The sequence below is a fragment of the Carlito syrichta genome, unplaced genomic scaffold (assembly GCF_000164805.1).
Source record: "Carlito syrichta isolate Samal-C Ts95f unplaced genomic scaffold, Tarsius_syrichta-2.0.1 Scaffold311524, whole genome shotgun sequence".
NCBI lineage: Eukaryota > Metazoa > Chordata > Mammalia > Primates > Tarsiidae > Carlito > Carlito syrichta.
In genome coordinates this window covers 178,500-196,896 of record NW_007255620.1, presented here as the reverse complement: position 1 = coordinate 196,896, position 18,397 = coordinate 178,500, and the positions used below count along the sequence as shown (strand labels likewise).

Genomic DNA, 18,397 nt, shown 5'->3' with positions numbered 1-18,397 from the left:
AGAGTGTGGAATCCCAGCACACCTGGGAATGCTGCCATCAATTTCAAAGGAGGAACTTGATAGCCACAGTCAGGTCATGAGCAGGGTCCAGCCTATTTGGGGAGCTGTGGCCAGAGGGGGGGTGGTCCCACTAAACCAAGTGACTACCAGGCACCACCTCAGTGGGTAAGGAGGCAGTTTGGAGACTTGGGGAGAAGCCATGCCAAGGAGGGGTGGCAGGGCCCAGTGAGAGGCCAGGATTGCCTGGGAGATGTGTAAGAGGTTAGAGGTGATCCAAGGTCCACGCCTCTCCCCAGCTCCCCTCCCTGGCTCTGCAGACGGACCCAGTGCCCAGGAGGGTCCCCTCCCCTCGTAGCTTTGCCTAGAGCACAGGATGTGCGCTGCACAGCCAAAGTCAAGGTTCCAGCTTGCCAGCCCCTAGATTGATGAGTTCAGGACTGGGGACCTGGTAGAAGAGGTTCAGGACCAGCCTGGATCCACGCCCAGGACTGAGAGCAAGAAAACAGGGCTGGGTGGTCACAGCTGCCACCTTCTTCACTGTTGACCTCCATACACGGGCCACTGAATCCCAGGCTCTGGTAAATGGTCCTATGCTACCCTGCTGACCAGCTCTTGGGAGAGAGATCTGATGGACAACAATAAGGCCATGTAAGCCAGAGTCCCAGGAGCCAGGAAAGGCCAGAACTTCTCAAAGGTGCATGGAATAAAAGGGGCTCAGTTCGAAAGGAGCATGCCTCGGAAAGCTGGCAGGCTTGTGAACACCCCTCATAAACTGACTTTGCTTACTTCGCCATCTCCACGTCTCCCACCCCATCTCCAAATCCAAATCCCAAATGTGGTGGACTACATGCAGTGCCCTCAAATGTGCTCTGTCCTGCCCCAGCCTCTGGGCCTTTGTACATTCTCCTTCTGCCTCAGACACCTTCATATACCCCAGCTCTCTGCCTGACTCCTTCTTAGCCTTCAGAACCCAATTTGGATGGCATCCATGTCGCTTCCTCCAGGAAGCCTTCCCAGCCTCCCTGACACTACCCTGACTGGGTTAGATACCCCCACAGAACCACACAGCTCCCTGACATCACACCTGTCACAGAGGACTGGTACTGCTCTTCCTCTTGTTTTGTCAGTGATGATCCCCTGGAGTGAGTCAGTAGCTGTATCTCTGGCATCTGGTACAGGGTGTGGCAGGGAGTGAGAGTTCCATGAATTTCTGTTGGATGGCTGAATGGCAAGCTGCTGAACTGTCATGGTCTCGATCAGAACAGATCTCAGTGAACTTTTTTGGATGGATTTCCGAGTCACTCTAGAACCCCCAGGCATGCCACCAAACAGGAGAAACCTAGGCAGGCAAGGTGGGGAGGGTAAACCCCAGCAGAACAGCAGCTTCCTCAGAGTATTAACAAACACACCAAAGTCAGACGTTTGCTTGTTACATCCTCAGACCTGGGGGTTGCACAACTCTGGGAAGGTTACCCAATGCTGCTGATAACAGAATTACGTGTGAGCAGGCTTCCAACTGACCAGGCCTTGGCTAAAAGCAACAGAACTACCAACGGCACAAGGACAGAGTAGGAGATGTGTGGCTGGATGGCAGCTCGTAAGGCAGAAGAGCTGAGGGGTCAAGAAGTGTCAGAGGCGTCAACTGAGCACGAGTCCTGCTTGCGGCTGCAGTGGCTGGCGAGAGCCGGGCAATGGAGGGCCTCGGAAGCACACTAAGGGAGGCCTCAGTGTGGACTCTGGCCCTCAGGGTGCCCGCTGTTGGGTCCCAGTTCTGCTCAGGGTAGTCCCGGGATGGACTAATCTCTGAGTGAGTCATCTGGAAAGGTTCAGGCAGGGCTGCACAAACCAAGATCACCCAGGCCCTGAGAATCTAAACTTATGCAAACCTGGCCTACTCCCCGGAAACTGGAAGGGACAGCCCAGTCCTAGAGACACACACTGACACTTTGCTGCCAAAATCCTTTATTATGCCCCTGCCAGGGCTACATTCAGGGGACCGGGTGCAGCAGTACTTCCAGCAGATTCTTTCCCCAGTGTAGGCTCTTCCCAGGGGAGGTGGAAGGGCGGCCCTCACACCTGGCACCCCTGTGTGCTGTACTCCTGGACAAAGTCACTGAGCTGGGCGCAGGCTGCCCGCTGGCGGGTGCTCCGGCACAGGCGCTCAGAGGGCATCTCCTCAATCCAGCTGTTTGAGTCCAGCAGGTATTGCGGGCTGCAGGGGACAAAGGAACAGTCAGCAGGGGTCAGGAGGATGGCAGGCAGGAGCGGAAGGAATGAGGCACCTGGTTTCTGAGGGGGCAGGGCCCAGGAGCTGGAATCTGTTCCCTAAGGCAGGTCATAAGGCATGAGGGGAGGCATTAGGAACCAGGGGCAGTGATGGGTGGCAGGGGATCCTGGGGCTCTGTAAGACAATGCAGAGAGGGATCCCTGGCCCTTACTCCTCTCTCTGCTCTTCTCCAGAGCACAGATGGCCAGTGTTTTACGAGGCACCAACTAAAAGCAAACTCTTATCCACACTGTGCTCTGTTGATGTCTGCAAGTGCACTGAGGGTAAGACCGGGTGACTTACTCTCCCTTGAGGTCACGGGTGAGCCCATCCAGACCCATGATTAAATATTCTTTCCCAGGTTCCAAGCGAAGGCGGCAAGAGGCTCGAACCAGGAAGTTGCGGGTCTGACCAGCGACAGCCTTGTCATCCTTGGCTGAGGGGGTGATGCACACAAGAGTCATTCAAGGGAAAGAGGAGGTGCAGGCTGAGCTCAGGGCCAGGGGCTGTGCACAGATCCTGTCATCCAGCCTTCACCACCCCCACGGGGAGCTGCCACTGCTCCCTATTTACGGGCAAGCCAGGGCTTCTGAGAATCACATCTGATTCTGCACTCAGACTTGTTTGAATGTTCACAATTCCGAGTGGTCAGGCCCCCAACTCAGACCTCAGCCCCCTCCCCTCCATCCATCTCCCCCAGCCCCACCCGCCTCTCAGTTCCCTTCATACTGAAGTGCAGGACTTGAGTAATCTTGGTCTCAAAGAGGCGGAAAGCAGTTCTGCCATCTTCTCGGAGAACCTGAACCTGGAAGCCTAGGGGCATTCAGAGAAGGCAGGAAGGTTAGTTACCCCAAGGCCAAGAGGGCTGGAAGTTGGTGTCAGAGCAAAGAGGCCACATGTAAGCCTGTGAGAGGAGCAAGCACCCTGGGGAGACCAACATAACTGGTCCTGAGGGAGGGTCAGACCAGGGCTGGAGTGGGAAGACTGACCGTACTCCACTCGGGGATAGTAGCAGGCAAACTTCATCCTGTAACCATCTTCCTCCTGCAGCCCCCGCTCCAGGGCGCGACGCTGCCGGGGACACTTCCCTGTAGTCAGAGGCCCAGATGAGACAATGCATAGGCCCCAACCATCCCATCTCCACACCAGGCCCCAGGCTCCGAGTCTCACCCTCAGCACACTGGCAGACATCAGCAGAGCACAGGGTAGACAAGAGTTTGCTCTTAGTTGGTGCCCCATAAAATACAGAACATCTGTGCTCTGGAGAAAAGCAGAGAGAGGAGTCAGGGTCACGGCCCCTCTCTCCATTATCTCACAGAGCTCCAGGACCCCCCGCCACCCATCACTGCCCCCGGTTCCTGACACCTCACCAGGAGGGTGCCTCAACCAAACCTCCACAAGTGCTAGAGTGTCCCGGTGTGCTCACCAGGGTTGTAGTAGTCATACAGCGCTGCGCTGGCCGGCTGCACCAGCCCCACAGCCACTTCCTGCACAGCTCCAAAGCCCACGCACTCCCGGGAGGTGGGGACCTGGCACAGGGTGGGGAGGAAAGATCAGGGACCCACTCCCTGGGCCCTGCAGGCCACTATGCTGTATCTCCTTGGCCTGTTTCTGTTTGGCTCCTGTTGGTCTTATCACCAGTGTCCTTCGCATTCTGTTACCTTCCGGACAACAGAACTCTTAAAAGCTGTCCTGCAAGGTCTCTGATGACTTCACTTCCCAGAGAGTGACCCTGCCCCCGTTTTCACTGCCCCAGGCCCTCTGCAGAGTCTTGTATCATGGACATGTTCCCTGTAAAGCTCTCCCTAAGCTAAGAGTTAGCTTCAGGACCACCCTCGATTCTGGCCTGGTCATTTCTCACATTCCCTTCTTTCCTCTTCCTTTCCTCTGAGCTCCTCTGTGGGGTCTCAGCCAGTCCCTGGCTTCCACAAATCCATCCAGGCTGATAATTCCCAAATGGAAATTTCAGCCCCACCCTTGCATTAGGACTTGGGCATTCTCCAATGCACTCTGCCTGTCCCCAGACCCCCTCACTGTCCCAGCAGCCTCATCTTTGTCATGAGACAATCGGCTCCTCCTCTATCTGCCATAACCTAACAGCAGGTTCCATCACCCTGTGTGGCCCCGTGCTCAGGTCCTAGGCCTGATCCCTCCCCATGCCCACACTGGCCAGCCCAGCCAAGTGCCCGCCAGGTCCCACCTAAGTTGTGCTGCCATCTCGTCAGCTTCTTGCCCAGGAATCTTCCGGGCTCTGCCTTTTTCCATTGTGCTCAACCTGTACACCTCTGTCTGGCTTCTCTAGCTGGGGCTGGTCCCTCTGTTCACGCTGGATGTTGCGGGGGGGTCTTCCTGACCCACAAACCCCTGGCTAATACCAGCCACCATGGCTTTCTTACATTTTCTCCCAGAGGTTATAGTAAATGTTCAAAAAAAATTTTTGAAGACCATCAGAAGGTTGATCACTCTTTTAGTCAAATAAGACCATGAAAAATACAACTTCATCCATGGCCACAATCACTTTGTAAAAGAAAAATATATGTATTTACATATATATGTGTGTGTGTAAAACTTGGATGTTTAACAAAAAAACAAAGGCAGCCCCTCAAGTTGAATAAAATCAGCCTTCTGAGAGGCTCATCAAGCCCTTAGAGCCCTTCCCTGCTGACAGGTGCTGGTGCCCACCCCAGGGCAGTGGCCTCCCTGGAGGTCTGCCCTTTACTTTCTGTGGTTCACAGGCTCACACTCTCATGCTGTCTCCCTCCTGACACCACAAGTTCTCAAGAGCACTGGCCACTGACGCAGCTGTCTCCTGAGAAATCCCATAACATACTCAGTGAACACAGTGCCATTGATTCCCTTCCAGTGTCACCTCTCCCACTCACCGAGTCAAAGTAGAGCAGGACGTGGGGCCCCTCAGTCTCAAAGTGACTCACGTAACGGTCAGAGAGGGAGGTCAGCTGTGGGGAAGGAGAGACAGTCATGGTCACAGATCAGTGGCCCTGGACCCTGTGCATAATGGAACTCAGCACCTGGGACAGAGAGGCTGGCTGACCACACCTTCTCCAGGTCAGCCTGCAGTGCGTGGAACCCGCTGAGGAGGGTGATGTCGGCGATGGCCATGCCAGACAGTCCCACCTTGCCGTTCCGCCTGCAGAGAGATGTGGCTGGTCATCCAGGTTCTACTGGTATGGGCTCAGCCCCAGCCTCCTTCCCGGTCTCTCTCCCCCTGACACCCACCAGATGCACACGGTGTACTGCACTCTGGACTCCTGATCCTCCACCACCTTGGGCACCTCCCTCCTGCGGCGGTTCCTGCGTCCCTCAAACAGCTGCAGGGGCGTCACAGGCTGCAAGTGGGCCCCTGGGTCATCCTTGGCAAGCTCATCATAGTTGTAGTCCTCGTAGTCCTCATTTGCCTCCACTGCATAGGGACGCGTGGTGAGGAGGGGCCACCATGGCCGCCCCTCCCTGCACTAGCCCCTGCCGGGCCCCAAGACCTCCCAGCCCCAATGCTCACTTGTGTACTCGATGTGGCCCTTGACTGTCACTTCAATCTGCAGGTCCTGGCAGGTCGTGTTCTTCATGTTCAGGACATTGTATGTACGAAGGACCTGGCTCAGCAAGGGGCGGGAGAGGACACGGGACATTGGGGGCCACAGATCTCTCCCCAGTGCCCTACCTAAGGACACTTCCCCAGGCAACAAGATATGAGGCCTTCAGCCCCTCCTCATTCCTCTCACCAAACCATCCATACACACAAGTGGGTAAGATAGAGAGGTAAAGAAGCAGGGGCCTGCCCTTAGATGGAAAGTTCAGGAAAGGCTTCTGGCTGAGGCTTGGAGGAGGAGAAAGAGCTTGTCCCATGGGATGAGAAGCAGGAGAAGGACATGCAAGACAAGAAGATCTGTGATCGGTGGATCTCTTGGGCCAGAGAGGCGGGCAGGGACACAATAGTGTGAGTCATGGGCGTGGCAGCGGGGAGTCTGACTTTTCTCCAAGGTTAATCTGACTGGTGTTTGTGGAAGGTCAGTCTCCCTGCCGAGTAAACAATGGACCAGACAAGTGAGGCAGGAGGTAGGGAGAAGTTCCAAGACCATCTTAGCCCAGAATCCAGGACGCAGTGACAAGGGCCCCAGGTAGCAGGGGAGCAGAGGAGGAGTACTGGGGCCTTGAGAAGGCGGGGCTCAGGAGCGGGGCCACCAAGATGGCCTCTAGAGTGGTGGCCAAGCTCCTGGGTGTAAGGGGCTCCCGTGAGCTAGGCAAGGGATGTGGGAGGAAAAGGGGTTTGGGACACGCCGTGTCTCGGGTGCTGTGGGACATGTGGGGCCCATGGGTCAGGGAAGAGGCTTGGGCTGAGGAGGATATAGAGCCATCAGCACTGAGCGGGGTAAAGAAAATGACAGGTGCCCAGAGATGAGGAGAGCAGAGCATGGGGCAACACCCAGGACCTGGTCTCTGCCCACAAGTCTCCCACATGTCCCCTCCCACTTTTGCCCATCCCTGCCCCTTCCCTGGGCCCTCACCTTCAAGGTTCCTTTGCTGTTTCCTCCCACCTTCACACTGATCTTGCTGCCCAAGGAAAACTTTCAGCAACAGAAACGGGAAGGAGAGGTCAGAAGGGCAAAGGAAAACCTGTGTGTCGCTCCAACAACTGACCCCCTCCCTCAGAACAAACCCACCTCCTCTCTCCACCCCACATGTCCACAGTTTAAACTCTGGTGTACATTCTCTCACTTCAGCCCCTAACAACCATGTTGGGTAGACTCTGCATATATTATTTTACAGGGGAGAAAACTGAAGCTCAGAGATCAGGGAACTTTCGCCAGGTCACACAGCCAGGAAGTCAGTCTTCCTTCAAGGACCTCAGGAAGAAGTGCTGTGGGGATTCTGCAGGCGTAGGGGTTGGGGATGGCTTCTGCCCTAGCCTCGCAGGTCCAGGTGTCATGGCAGCCCAGGTGAGGGAGTGGTTCACCTCTAGCTCCTCCTCCAATCCCCGAATTTGGTGGTTATTCAGCTTCAGCACATGGGACTTGAACCCATTTCGGCCCATGGAGCTGAGAGTCACATTGAGTTCCTTCTCCTGGGTGGTGTGGGAAGCAATCCAGTACGCAGACAGGGCATCCAGGGCGATCACTGTGTCCTGGGAAGGTCAGACCAAGGCTCAAGCACTTGGTCTCAGGACTACCTGTCCCAGAGCCCCAGGGCAGCCCCTACCTGGGTGCTGCGGAATCCCCCTTTAAAGCTGCCCTGATGGGTGAGCCAGGCCGCAGCCTGGTCAGCCATCTCTGCCTTGCCCTCACGAAGTAATAGATGCAGCAAGGCATAGGCTGTGGTTTCAATCCACAGGGCCGGTGACTGGGGCATGGGGTCTGTTGGGCTGCGAGGAGCCAGGGTGGGCAACACGGCATTGCTCTGAGAACTGGGGACTGAGCCCCAGTACAAGTTATCTGGAAGAAAAGGGAAACCCACAGGTGAGTGGGGGAAGCAAGGAGAGGACCCTGGTCACCTGGCCTTTGGACACCCCCTTGTGGGCTCTCCTGATTCCACCCCAAATTGTCCCTGAGGTATGCTTTACTTCCTTCTCAAGGTCTTCATCTAATCTCTCCCTCTGGACAGATTCAGGGATCTCAAGGTCCCCAGGGGCCGCAAGTTCACTGCCAGGACCCCTCATCCCTCACCGCCAGTCTCTTGGGCCATGGCCATGAGGTTGTTGTGGGCAACATCCTGCAAGTTCTGAGAGGCCTTGGTCAGTGTCAGGGCATAGGCCGTGATGGCAGCTGCATGGGCACCCAAGAGCCCCGCACTTGCTTTCTCCCCCAAGAATGAGTCTGCCTTTGAGATGGAGGTTTCCTGGAAGAAAGTAGGAGGAAAGTCTTGGGGGCTAGACCCCTGGGTTCCTGAGAAAGGAGAGACCCGGGGCCAGCAAAGGGCAGAAACACAGCTGTCCTTACCAGTCTCTGCTTCAATTGCTCTGCACTCTCATCCTGGAAGACAGCCAGCCCATGATGAAGGGCGATGGTCACAAAGGCTGTGAGCGCCACGGTCTCATCATTTCCCACCAAGCCCCCCTAGTGAGGGGAGATAAAAAGACGTCAAACAGGAGGGGAAGGGGCAGAGTGTCCTCCCATCAGTGCCCTTTGGCCCAGCCTCCAGTGGGTCCACACCTGCATGTCCCTGTGGATCACTGGACACGGGTCCAGGAATGAGCCATCATCCTGCTGCTGGGACAGCAGCCATGTGGCCGTCTCCTGCAGCTTCTCAAGCGAGCCGCCCACCTGCTCCTGGGCCAAACTCAGTACCTTCAGCACAAAGGCTGTGAGCCTGGTAAGGAGGAAGGGAGGGCTGGGGATAGGGACATTCCCTCAAGGGGACATAGCCCCACTCCTTCAGGTACCTGGCTAATCACCCTCCCCTTGTCCCAGTTCTGCCTCCACCAGCCTGACTCCCTCAGAGGCCTGAACCACTCTCCCAACCTCACCATGTGCTGCTGTCCCGGTGTAACCAAGCCCCATAGGAACCATCTGTCTTCCGGAACTGCTGGATTCGCATGTAGCCTTGAAGAGGAGAGGTGGCTGCCTGGATGATACCCACTCTTCCCCTGTTTCTGCCCAAAGTCCTGCTCCTCATTCCCATTGGAACCCCCTTTCTTTCCCTCTGTAACCTCCCGGGCTACCCATCTTCCATTAATTGCCCTTCCCTGGTCCCCACTCCTGCTTGCCCCAACACCGAGAACCTTTCTGGACGAGATCCACTGCATGGTCCTTGGTCTCGGGGGGCAGCATGCTCCACTGCTCTGTCTTGTCCAGGTAACGGGAAGCAGCCAGTGTTGGAGCCAAGTAGACCATGGTTTGTTCCCCACAGCCATGGGGAAGCCTCAGGAGGGAGGCCAGGCCTCCTGGTGACAAGGCTCCCTCAGAGCCCAACGTGTCCAATGGATCAGACGCTGCACAGGAGGGAGAGGTGGAGGATCAGAGTAGGTCTGAGGACCCAGGGTCAGAGGGTCATGGAGCGTGGGATCAAACAGGGCTCCACAGGTTTCACATGAACCCAAGGGTGGCCACTGTATGGGAAGGGAGGACATTCCTACCTGTAGCCCTGACAAAGGTGCTGATATCTTCATCAGGGATAATGTTGGGATCAGAGTTGCCAGGAATTTCCAAGGTCCGGCGTTTGTAGTCTGAAGAGATGGAGGAAGTAGGCAGTCTGTCCTGCTGTCCACATCCCCTGATACCTGCACCCCCTGAGGAAACTGATGGCTGGCGGGGGGCGGTGTCACTCACCCAGGGGATTGAGTTCATAGACCAGCTCCTCCGTGTAAATGGCCCCTTCCTTCTGTCTCGGGGAAATATGGCCATAAGAGATCATCTGCCAGCACAGACTCCCCAGTACTTTTAGTTTAAACCCCAGTGACAGAGTTGTATCAGAATGGTAGATGGGAATAGACCAAAACATGGAGTTTGGGTGTCAGGCCCTGGACTGGCCAGCAAAGAAAGTGCTGAGGATGGGAGATAAAGTTGGGAGCCCTGGGACCTGGATTCAGGGGTGTTCCATTTACCTCAATTTGCAGAACCTTAGACACTGCATCTCCCACAGGAAAATCGAAGGACCCTCGAGCCACCACCTTCAGGGACACAGCGGCAGCCGTCATGGGCACCACAGAGAAGGCAACAGGCCGGGCAGAGCCTGCAGGCACCAGCACTTGCTGGGCCAGCCCTCCACCCCCAGCCAGACACAGTCCCTCCACTGGGGACACGTGGACGCTCACCTGGGGGCAAAAAAATGGGGATGGAAAAAGCCTCAGCCCAGTTAGGCTGCCCACCCCTTACAGGCCCCTGTCTCCCCCAACTCCTGTATGCTCAGGCTCCCACGGGGCCTCACGGTCAGGTTTTTATCCAGGTAGTTGTAGAGGACAGGCCGCAGCTCGAGCTGCTCAAAGCGGTGGACAGACATGGGCAGGCGGAGGTGCAGGTGGAACTCGCGGAACACTCGGAGCTGGACTGGCGTGGCCACACACAGGCCTGATGGATGGGGGAGTGTGGGGGGCAGGGACGGAGATCAGAGGCCTGGGGGGCATCAATGCCTTGGGGCCATAGGAGGGAGGGGCAGGGGGTGACCCAGCTCTGCCCAGCCTGTCCCTGCTCTCTGGCCCATGCCAGGTGCACATTGGCACAGACCTCCCAGATCTATGGACCTCCTTCCTAAACCAGAGCAAAGGGCTAAGCAGGGAGCTGGGTGAGGGAGCCAGAAGGGCAGCCTGGGGCCCAGGCAGGGTGACCTCACCTTTGCTTTTGGACAAGCTCACGCCATGGATCTCCCATGTGGTCAGGGAGTCGGGGATCCACAGTGTCATTCTGTGTCAGGAAAGGTATAGAAGCCCTGTCACACCTTGGCTGGCCCCAGACTCAGCCCAGAGACAAGGTCAGGCCCGCCAACACCCTTACATTTGGGAACGGTCCACACTTTCCACTCTCCAGAGCCAGTTCTCTGGGAAGAAGCTGCGTACAAGAATGTCATCCTCGTCGATCAAGTCCTCCTCCTGCAGGACCTCCATGGCTGGGGATCACAATGGATGGCAGTAAGGAGGGGGCCATTCTGTCCTTCCAGCCGCCACCGCTTGTCCCTCAGCCCCCTTCAGCTCCTCACCTCGGGCGAGGCCCGTGGGCCTGCTGGCCCTGCTCTTCTTGCGCAGGTTCTCAGCAAACTGGCAGCAGGACAGGAAGGGCTCCCGGCAGACTGGCTGCTGCACACGGGCTGCTCGCTGCTCGCAGGAGCGTGGCATGGGCAGCCGTGTCAGCCCATCCTGGCAGCAGCGCTTGGCTATCGGGGAAGCATACTGGCCCACTGCAGAGCCAGGTAGGAGTGGGCATAAGGGGACAAAGAGGAGATACACTTCAGCCGCCACCCCGGCCCTGAGATCCACAAGGACTCACCTTGAGAGACCAGCAACAAAAGAGAGGTCGCCTGAGAAAGCTGCCCGCCCTCCCACCTTTAGCCCCGGAATTTGGATCTCCAGCCCCAAATACCACATACCTCACTGAGGAGCCGAGAGACAGAAAGGCAGATCTCCCACCCTGATGCCAAATAGAGAGTTTAAGCTGTGTCACAGGCACCCACAACTTACATTTTTCACTGATTGCCTTTTGGAAGCTCACATTTCTCTTTTTCCGGGTTGTCTTCTCCTTAGGACAGCTCAGACCTAGTAGAGAGCAAGACTGCCATCAAGCCATCGGCGTGCAGCCTCCTCCCCCCGCCACTCTCCTTCCTCTGGCCTCCCTCACCCCTCCTTCTTCCTACCTTGCCCCTCAGGCCCTTTCTCCTTCCTTGTCTTTCCACCTCCCGCTCCCCTCCCTCCTCTGTTCTTACTCTTTCTGGGTAAGGTCAATTGGTCGCCATCAGAAAAGGCCAGACCCGCTGCCTGGAACACCTGAAGGGCGTTGTCCCCACCCCCAGGACCACAGCTGAGGTCATAGCTGTTCATAACTTCAAAGACCTGGCAAGAAAGGCAGGGATGCTAGAGTCAGGAGTGGCTGAGGGGCAGGACCAGGCGGTCAGCTACAGGTGGGAGGGCAGGACACGGATAAATATGAAAGAGATACAGGGAGTGGAGAGATAGAGACCATGGGGCCCAGAAAGGAAGACGATGAGACCCAGTACTTGAGGGAAGATGAGGAGGAATCTGTGGGGGTCTGAGTAGACTCCAGGGGTTGGGTCAGAGGTCAGGGAAGCAGAGGGATAAGCCGTGGAGGGAAAGGAGGTTTGCGGAGAGGGTCTGGACAAACCTTGCCCATGTCGAGAGGCTTGTGGGACTTGCCGCCCACAGCATACAAAGCTGTGTCCACAGCGCCCAGTGCCACCAGGGCTGGGGAGTCAGTTTGCAGGTGGAGCTTTGCAGTCTCCCCATTCCGGTACTCCTTGGTGCCGTCCAAGCTCAGCTCCAGCTGGCAGGGCAGGAGGCCGGGGCAGTCAGTGTGGGAGCACTCCCTTCAGTCCCTGCCTCCTTGCCACATCCCAAGCTAAATCCATGCCCTATTGGCAATCACCCCATCCTCCTTCTCTCTAGCCCCTCAACACAAACGCCATCTCTCCCAATCCCAGTCACCTTGCCCTCGCAGGCCTCTGCCTGAACGTCCACTCGCAGGGAGTTGGCCACTGGGAGGCCTCTATGGTAGTAGAAGGCCACAAAGTAGAAGGAAGGTGCCAGGTGATGGTCCACAAACACGGAGACTGAGGTCAGGGTCCTCCGGGGCTCTCGATTCATGGCCACAATCTTACCCCGGGATAGGATCTGGGCCAAGAAGAGGTGGGGCAAGGTGGTTTCCTCTTCATGGGACAGTCCTAGCCCTGAAGCCACCCCTGCCATGCCCAGAGGGCTCTTCTCGGCACCCCTGTCCTCCATGGCTCCCCAGCTCATGCATACCATGTAGTAGTAATGAGAGAAGGTGTCCCCACTGACACCCACAGCTCGCAAGTTCAGGTTGATAGTTTCCCCAACACTAGGGGGTCGAGAATCTGGTCGCTCAATGGACAGAAACCCAGGGCCTTCTGAAGGTGGGGCTGTCACAGTGAGCCTGGCTGTAGCTGGATGGGGGGAGCCTGCAGACACCTAGAAAGAAGCGCAGGTGTGGGTAGGTAGTAGCAAGGACCTGGGAACTCCTCCTCTCCCAAGTCAGGCCGTGGATCCTCAGGAAGCCAGCGCACTCTCCTCCCCTTCCCCTAGTCTCCCATGGGTCAGAGGAGTCCTACCAAAAGCTGCAGCTCTAGGGCAGGCTGAGGGATAATGATGGGAAAGCTGACTTGGCCACTCCCATCTGTATTTCGTTGAAAGTCCTGGATTTTAGAAACAGGCCCAGGAGAAGACACCGTTGCAGAAACTTTGACAGGAATGCCAGAGGCAGGAGAGCCCGACATCTCACGGACCACAGCCTGGGGTGGAGGAGGGGCAGGTAAAGAGAGTGAGCAGTGAGACCCTGGTCCCTTCTGGCCATCCCTTCCCCACCAATCCTCCCCCTCCAGAAGAAACCTGCAGCATGAAGGGGGCCCCAGGCACAAGATGTCGCTTGGTGTTGCTAAGATCCAAGGAGAAAGGAGATGACACAAAACACCAGGATGTGAGCTCCGCTTCCTCCATCTCCCCCCCTGCAAGATGAAGGGCAGAGAGAAGTGGAAGATGGATTCCCAGAAGAGAAGGATGGGAGAATGAGGGACGAGGGCTTGAGTGTTTCCTTCTCACGAGGCAGTGGACTCCGCAGGGCCCAGGTTCGTATGCATCCCTGAGCTCACTGAGGTCAGCAGAGTACCTGGCACATGGATGGATAGCAATACCTGTCTGCTGGGTGAGTGAGTGAATAACTGAATCAGCAAATAAATAAAGCTGAGCCAGGGAAAAGGGGCAGAATTACAGAGATGGCATTGGGTTTTTCTTGGCACTGAGTCTGAGATGAGGAGGGAGAAGTCAGGCAGTGTCGGTGCTGGACAACAGAGGGTCAGCGTAGAGGTCAGAGGCGAAGATCTGGGATTACGATAAATGAAAGTCACCCACCTGGAGACTCAATGATGGTTGCCGCAACATAAAGACGTAGCCCTGGGAGATCAGCAATAGGAATAGTAAGCTTCTCCAGGGCACCCTGGAATTCGGCCTTTGAGAGGGAAATATGGCTCTGGCCATCCACTAGCTGGGGCAGAGAAGAAAAAGAACATGGGATGAGACTGAGTCTCCCACCTCAGCTCCCTTGTCTCCCCCACAGCCTCACCCCCTTCCTACCTTGGTCTGACTCTCCAGCCCCCGAAGGAAAGTCTTTACACCATCCTCACCCAGGAGCCCAAAGCGCACATATGCCACCCCCTGCACGGGCTTCCCATAGATATACCTGTTGCCATAAGGAGAATGGGAAGACGGTGAGCCAAGGGCTAGGGAAGATAATGATCTGAGGCGGGAGGGAGGTAGGTTCCATAGCCCATTCACACTGAATGGGGGGCAGGACCCAAGGGGTGCATTACCTGGCCTGGATGTCTAATTGGATTTCACCAAGATAGCCAGGTGCTGTCAGGATGTAGGGATTTCCAGGGGTGATCTTCACCTCAAAATTGGGAAGGACTGACACAGCAAAAAAGGGTAGGCAGGTCAGACTCCCGTTCAAAGATGCTCCTCTGCTTAGGACTGCGGTACCCGTATTTCCCTGGCCCTGCCCTGCTCCCACCACCTCTCCTTCCACCCTTATTTCCTTCAGGAAAGCAGTTGCCTGTCCCCAAATCTCCAGCTCTCACCATATTTCTTCACCTCAAACTGGGTGCTTCTATTGGATTCTGGACTGTCTGAGAATCGGGCTGAGATCTTCCAGGTGCCTGGCCTAAGGACAGACAAGGAAGGAACTCAGCTCATCCACACAGGAGGCCCACAGAGCCAGCGACCTGGTTCACTGGGAAGAGGACTCTGTGGCAAACCAGAGCCCCAGGAGGTCAAGGGTCAGGGCATCTCGGGAGGTGACTCTGAGTTGGAGGTAGAGAGCCTAACAGGAGCCCCTAGATTGGAGGAGCTCACTCTGAGATGTCTGGAATCACAAAGTCATCCTGGAAGATGGATGAGTGCATGTACATCGTCTTCTTCCGCACACGGAGACCGTGAGAGTTCTGTGGGGGGAGAAGTGGTCACAGGTGGGAGGTCATATCTGTGGCTAGGGTCAGGAAGGCTAGAGGTCAGGGACTCACCTCTACTGTGACTGTGATGGCCTCAGTGCATGGGCGCATCTTTTGATCCAGAGCAAAGACCCGGTACCGAACTGAGAATAGAGGAAGAGAGAGTTGAACAGGAGTCCATATGTGAAGGGAGGATGGGCCCAACTCCTGGGAGGGACAGGGCAACAAATATTTGCTAGGCAACCCTCCTGTGTAGTGCTTTCTTTCAGGTTATCTCACTTAGGGGCACCAAACATGTCCTAGGTAGGCTGGAAGGGGGTTAAGGGTCGAGGCTCTGGGCCTAGACTCACCCCTCTGGCCAGGGTTATAAATGGGCTGGTCAGTCTGCAGAAAGAGGTGCCCTCGACGAGTGGAGAAGAGCAGGTTGACACCCTGGATGTCTGTCGTTTTGGACAGAGAGTTCTTCAGCCATGGTGACTGGGCCACCAGCTGGACCCCAGGGCCTCCGCGGAGGAGGTAGAGGCCACAGTTTTTTATGTCTTTCATGGGGACCTGTCAGGAGAGGAAGAGGGAGTGGGTCAGAGAAAGAGAGGGCAGATAGAAAAGGATAGAGAGATCAAGACAGAAACATGAGCAGAGACCACCTAGGTCAGAAGAGAGGAGGGGAAGACAGCAGGAAGACGAAGACACAAGAAGACAGAGGGTAACCAGCCCCCTCTCCAGGAGGCCTCCAGAAGCAGTGGGGTTCAGTTACCTGGAGACTGAGGAGTACGAAGTCTTTTTCAGAGCTGAGGGTGAAGTCCGCCTTTGGGGAGCAGGGGGCATTATTATGGGATGGGTTTCTCAGGAATACTGATCCTCGCACTATCTGTCCTGGGGGCACATCCTGGAGCTGCACCCCCACCGATAGGGGAACCCCCAGATGAACCACGGAAGGAGAGAACAGGAGCAACCTGGAACAAAAATGAGTGCTGGCAGTCAGACTTTCCTCTGACCCCGCCACTCTGGCTCTCCCTCACTCCTGAACTGGGTCCCATGGCCAGCCCTACCCCAACCCAAGCACCCAGGATCCTGTCTCCAGTACCTGGGCTTCTGCAGAGACAAGGTGAAGAAGCTGGATGCCCAGATCAGCCCCCAGAGGAGCCTCATGGCTGGAGGATCCAAGAAGGGTCAGATCTGTCTGCCTACCTGCTCCCTTCTGGTCAACCTAGGCTTGGGTCAGAGTTGACGCTGGACTTGCTCCTCCCCTGGCCCAACAAATCCGGGAAACCACATGACAGCCAAGAAATGCAACTGGCCTCAGGCCCAGTCCTGGGGAGGGAGGGAGAATTTTGGACACTTGGGTCTCTAGGGGAAGCTGAGGGAATCTTGGCCCAGAGATCAATTCCCTGTTAACCCCTCTGATCCGAGTGCCTAGGTACCTCCCCCTACTGGGTGTATCTCCCCCCTATTGTCCGTGTATGTATGCACAGGAGCTCATGCATATGTAGATATACAAGGGCCCAACATGGCCCAGATATGCAGGATATTTAAAGACCCTAATAAATAAGCATGGGCTTTTATGACACTTGTCTCTTACTTTCACCCCAATACAAACTGAAGTATACTAGGCTTTTGCTTTTTGTAGTTCTAACAGAAATTCTGTGGTTTAAGAGATCAAGTGTACCCTTACCTCCCCACTGGAAGAACTGACTTGAATGTCAAAGTTAACCCTTTTCCTCTCTGAACAATGAGGCAAAAGCTTAAGTCTAGGTTTGGCTTTGTCTCTACCCACAAACAAGGCACCCGAACACAAACATTAAACAAAAGACACCCAGAAAATATCATAAGCAGATGTACTTTATTTGGCAATTTCAACACGACATGTAGGGAAGAGAACACTGCCCTCCTTCACTAGCCTCCCCAGAAATCCCACCTTCCTATCTCAAGAGAGAGTAAAAATAGCACCTTTTTACATGAAAGGGAACAGTAACAACCATGGCACAGTCTCAGGTTCCACTTTCATGGAAGGGCAGAGAAGTATTGCCCAAACCCCATCACTGGGCCAGAGCCCAAGCAAACAGCAGCAGCCACATCTGACCCTCCGCACAGATGAGAGCCCAGCACTCATCCTGGCTCCCAAACCTTCCCAAGGTGACCCTGTCTCAGCCACTGTCAGGCAGCACTCCCAGGCCACTCTTGACCCACTCTGGGGAGCTGTGCAACAACGAGCAGAATCCTCAAGTCTCTGGCAGGCGAAGGAGGGTTCCAGAAGTAGTGGAGATGCTGTGCAGGAGAAAGACAAGGCTGGAGCCAGATGCCTAGGCTCAAGATGTGAGAACTCAGGACTTGGCAAGGGGTGCTTCCAGATTCCAGAGAATGAGAGAGGATCTGGGCTTCACTTGTGCATTAAGCATGAGCCAGGAGGAAGTTTAGCCTTGGGTCATGGCTCTGTCATCTGCCAGAGGCTGGGGGCAAGACTCACCAGTCCACCAGCTGGGCCCCAATGAGGTCATGCACATGGTAGGCAAGGCCAAGCCGCACTGCAGCAGGTGCCCGCCGGCCGAGGAGCTCTGACAGGAGTAGCTCCCGGTACTTGGCCTTCCGGAGCATGCCAAGAACAGCCTGGCGCCCTGGAGGAGAGATAGCAAGGAGAGGGGAAAGGCAAATAAGGCCTAGAGGCTGGAGGAACCACCAAAAGGTGAGGAGCTGCCGGCTTAAGCTGCTGACAGGTTACCTTTAACAAAGTACTTGATGAATCTCCCAACTCCGGGCACAGCTAGCCACCAGCTCCCAGCATCTCGGACAGTGAAGACTCCAGCGTTCACCAGATGCCTGAGTGCAGTGGGAAGACAGCAGAGGTGAGGCCTGGGATCTAAGAACCATCTCTCCCCACCATCCATTAATGGTTGAACACTAAGTCTCCAGAAATGTGGGCAACCATGCAAGAGCAACTGGAGGCCAAAACCCCAACCTAGGGCAGTTCCCTGCTCACACTAGGCTGCTTACTGCCTCGGGGCCCCTGCTTTTCCAGTCCCCTCTGCCCTCCTTCCATTCTATCTTTTCCTGTTACTGTTATTCATTCAAACAGCTTCTCCTCTCAGAAGCCCTCCCTGACCACATGCCCTGGCACACAGTCATAGGACAGAGGCGAGAGATCAGAGCCTTCTGCATTTCTGCTACTGCCTAGGCATACCTCACCATAGCTCCTGCCACATCTCACTGAAAGTGTCTGTGTCCCATGAAATCAGTGCTTTAGTTTTCAACACATTTGTGATTGGCAAATTTTTCACTTTCCTAATACTGAAAGTGGGTGAAAATTTAAAAATTCTGAAGCTGGTTGTTGCAAACTTCTTTCATTAAGCACAAGTGAAATGGTCTTTTCTAAATTGTCACCTTTTTCACAATACAGTTGAAAGTTGCAGACATATCCGGTATTTGCCTCAGACAACACTCTGACTAGCATTCTATAATTTTTTTAAAATTCGGACTATAAACCAAATATATTATATATATATA

The 18,397-nt window shown here is 55.5% G+C and overlaps 2 protein-coding genes across 3 annotated transcripts in view; both read right to left on the bottom strand.

The window, feature by feature from the left end:
• Nucleotides 1–1,935: 1,935 nt before the first annotated feature.
• Nucleotides 1,936–16,131, bottom strand: LOC103271303 (complement C4-A). Of its 2 annotated transcripts, XM_008068770.1 has the most exons (41): nucleotides 15,984–16,131; nucleotides 15,654–15,852; nucleotides 15,250–15,451; nucleotides 14,972–15,042; nucleotides 14,805–14,893; nucleotides 14,531–14,613; nucleotides 14,264–14,360; nucleotides 14,028–14,133; nucleotides 13,806–13,938; nucleotides 13,287–13,402; nucleotides 13,010–13,189; nucleotides 12,684–12,869; nucleotides 12,366–12,551; nucleotides 12,046–12,204; nucleotides 11,630–11,756; nucleotides 11,388–11,462; nucleotides 10,910–11,107; nucleotides 10,708–10,819; nucleotides 10,547–10,617; nucleotides 10,145–10,284; nucleotides 9,822–10,031; nucleotides 9,547–9,598; nucleotides 9,354–9,443; nucleotides 9,000–9,209; nucleotides 8,745–8,820; nucleotides 8,431–8,587; nucleotides 8,218–8,334; nucleotides 7,945–8,116; nucleotides 7,481–7,713; nucleotides 7,239–7,406; nucleotides 6,790–6,849; nucleotides 5,784–5,877; nucleotides 5,504–5,687; nucleotides 5,324–5,414; nucleotides 5,149–5,223; nucleotides 3,693–3,795; nucleotides 3,437–3,526; nucleotides 3,256–3,354; nucleotides 2,996–3,079; nucleotides 2,570–2,702; nucleotides 1,936–2,212 (listed from the first exon to the last, which is right to left on the bottom strand). In XM_008068770.1, the coding sequence occupies exons 1-41, from the start codon at nucleotides 16,046–16,048 to the stop codon at nucleotides 2,071–2,073; spliced, it is 5,235 nt and encodes a 1,744-aa protein (XP_008066961.1). In that variant the 5' UTR covers nucleotides 16,049–16,131; the 3' UTR covers nucleotides 1,936–2,070. The 2 variants fall into 2 exon arrangements, with proteins under 2 accessions (XP_008066961.1, XP_008066962.1); XM_008068771.2 differs by lacking the exon at nucleotides 5,324–5,414 and having other exon boundaries at nucleotides 1,940–2,212; nucleotides 5,551–5,687.
• Nucleotides 16,132–16,720: 589 nt separating this feature from the next.
• Nucleotides 16,721–18,397, bottom strand: part of STK19 (serine/threonine kinase 19) — a 6,185-nt gene continuing 4,508 nt past the window's right edge. Inside the window, exons 5-7 of the mRNA XM_008068765.1 lie at nucleotides 17,616–17,713; nucleotides 17,364–17,511; nucleotides 16,721–17,164 (exon numbers count right to left, since the gene is read on the bottom strand). Of these exons, the coding sequence (XP_008066956.1) occupies nucleotides 17,119–17,164; nucleotides 17,364–17,511; nucleotides 17,616–17,713 (292 nt within the window). The 3' untranslated portion in view covers nucleotides 16,721–17,118. The remainder of the gene's footprint in view (nucleotides 17,165–17,363; nucleotides 17,512–17,615; nucleotides 17,714–18,397) is intronic.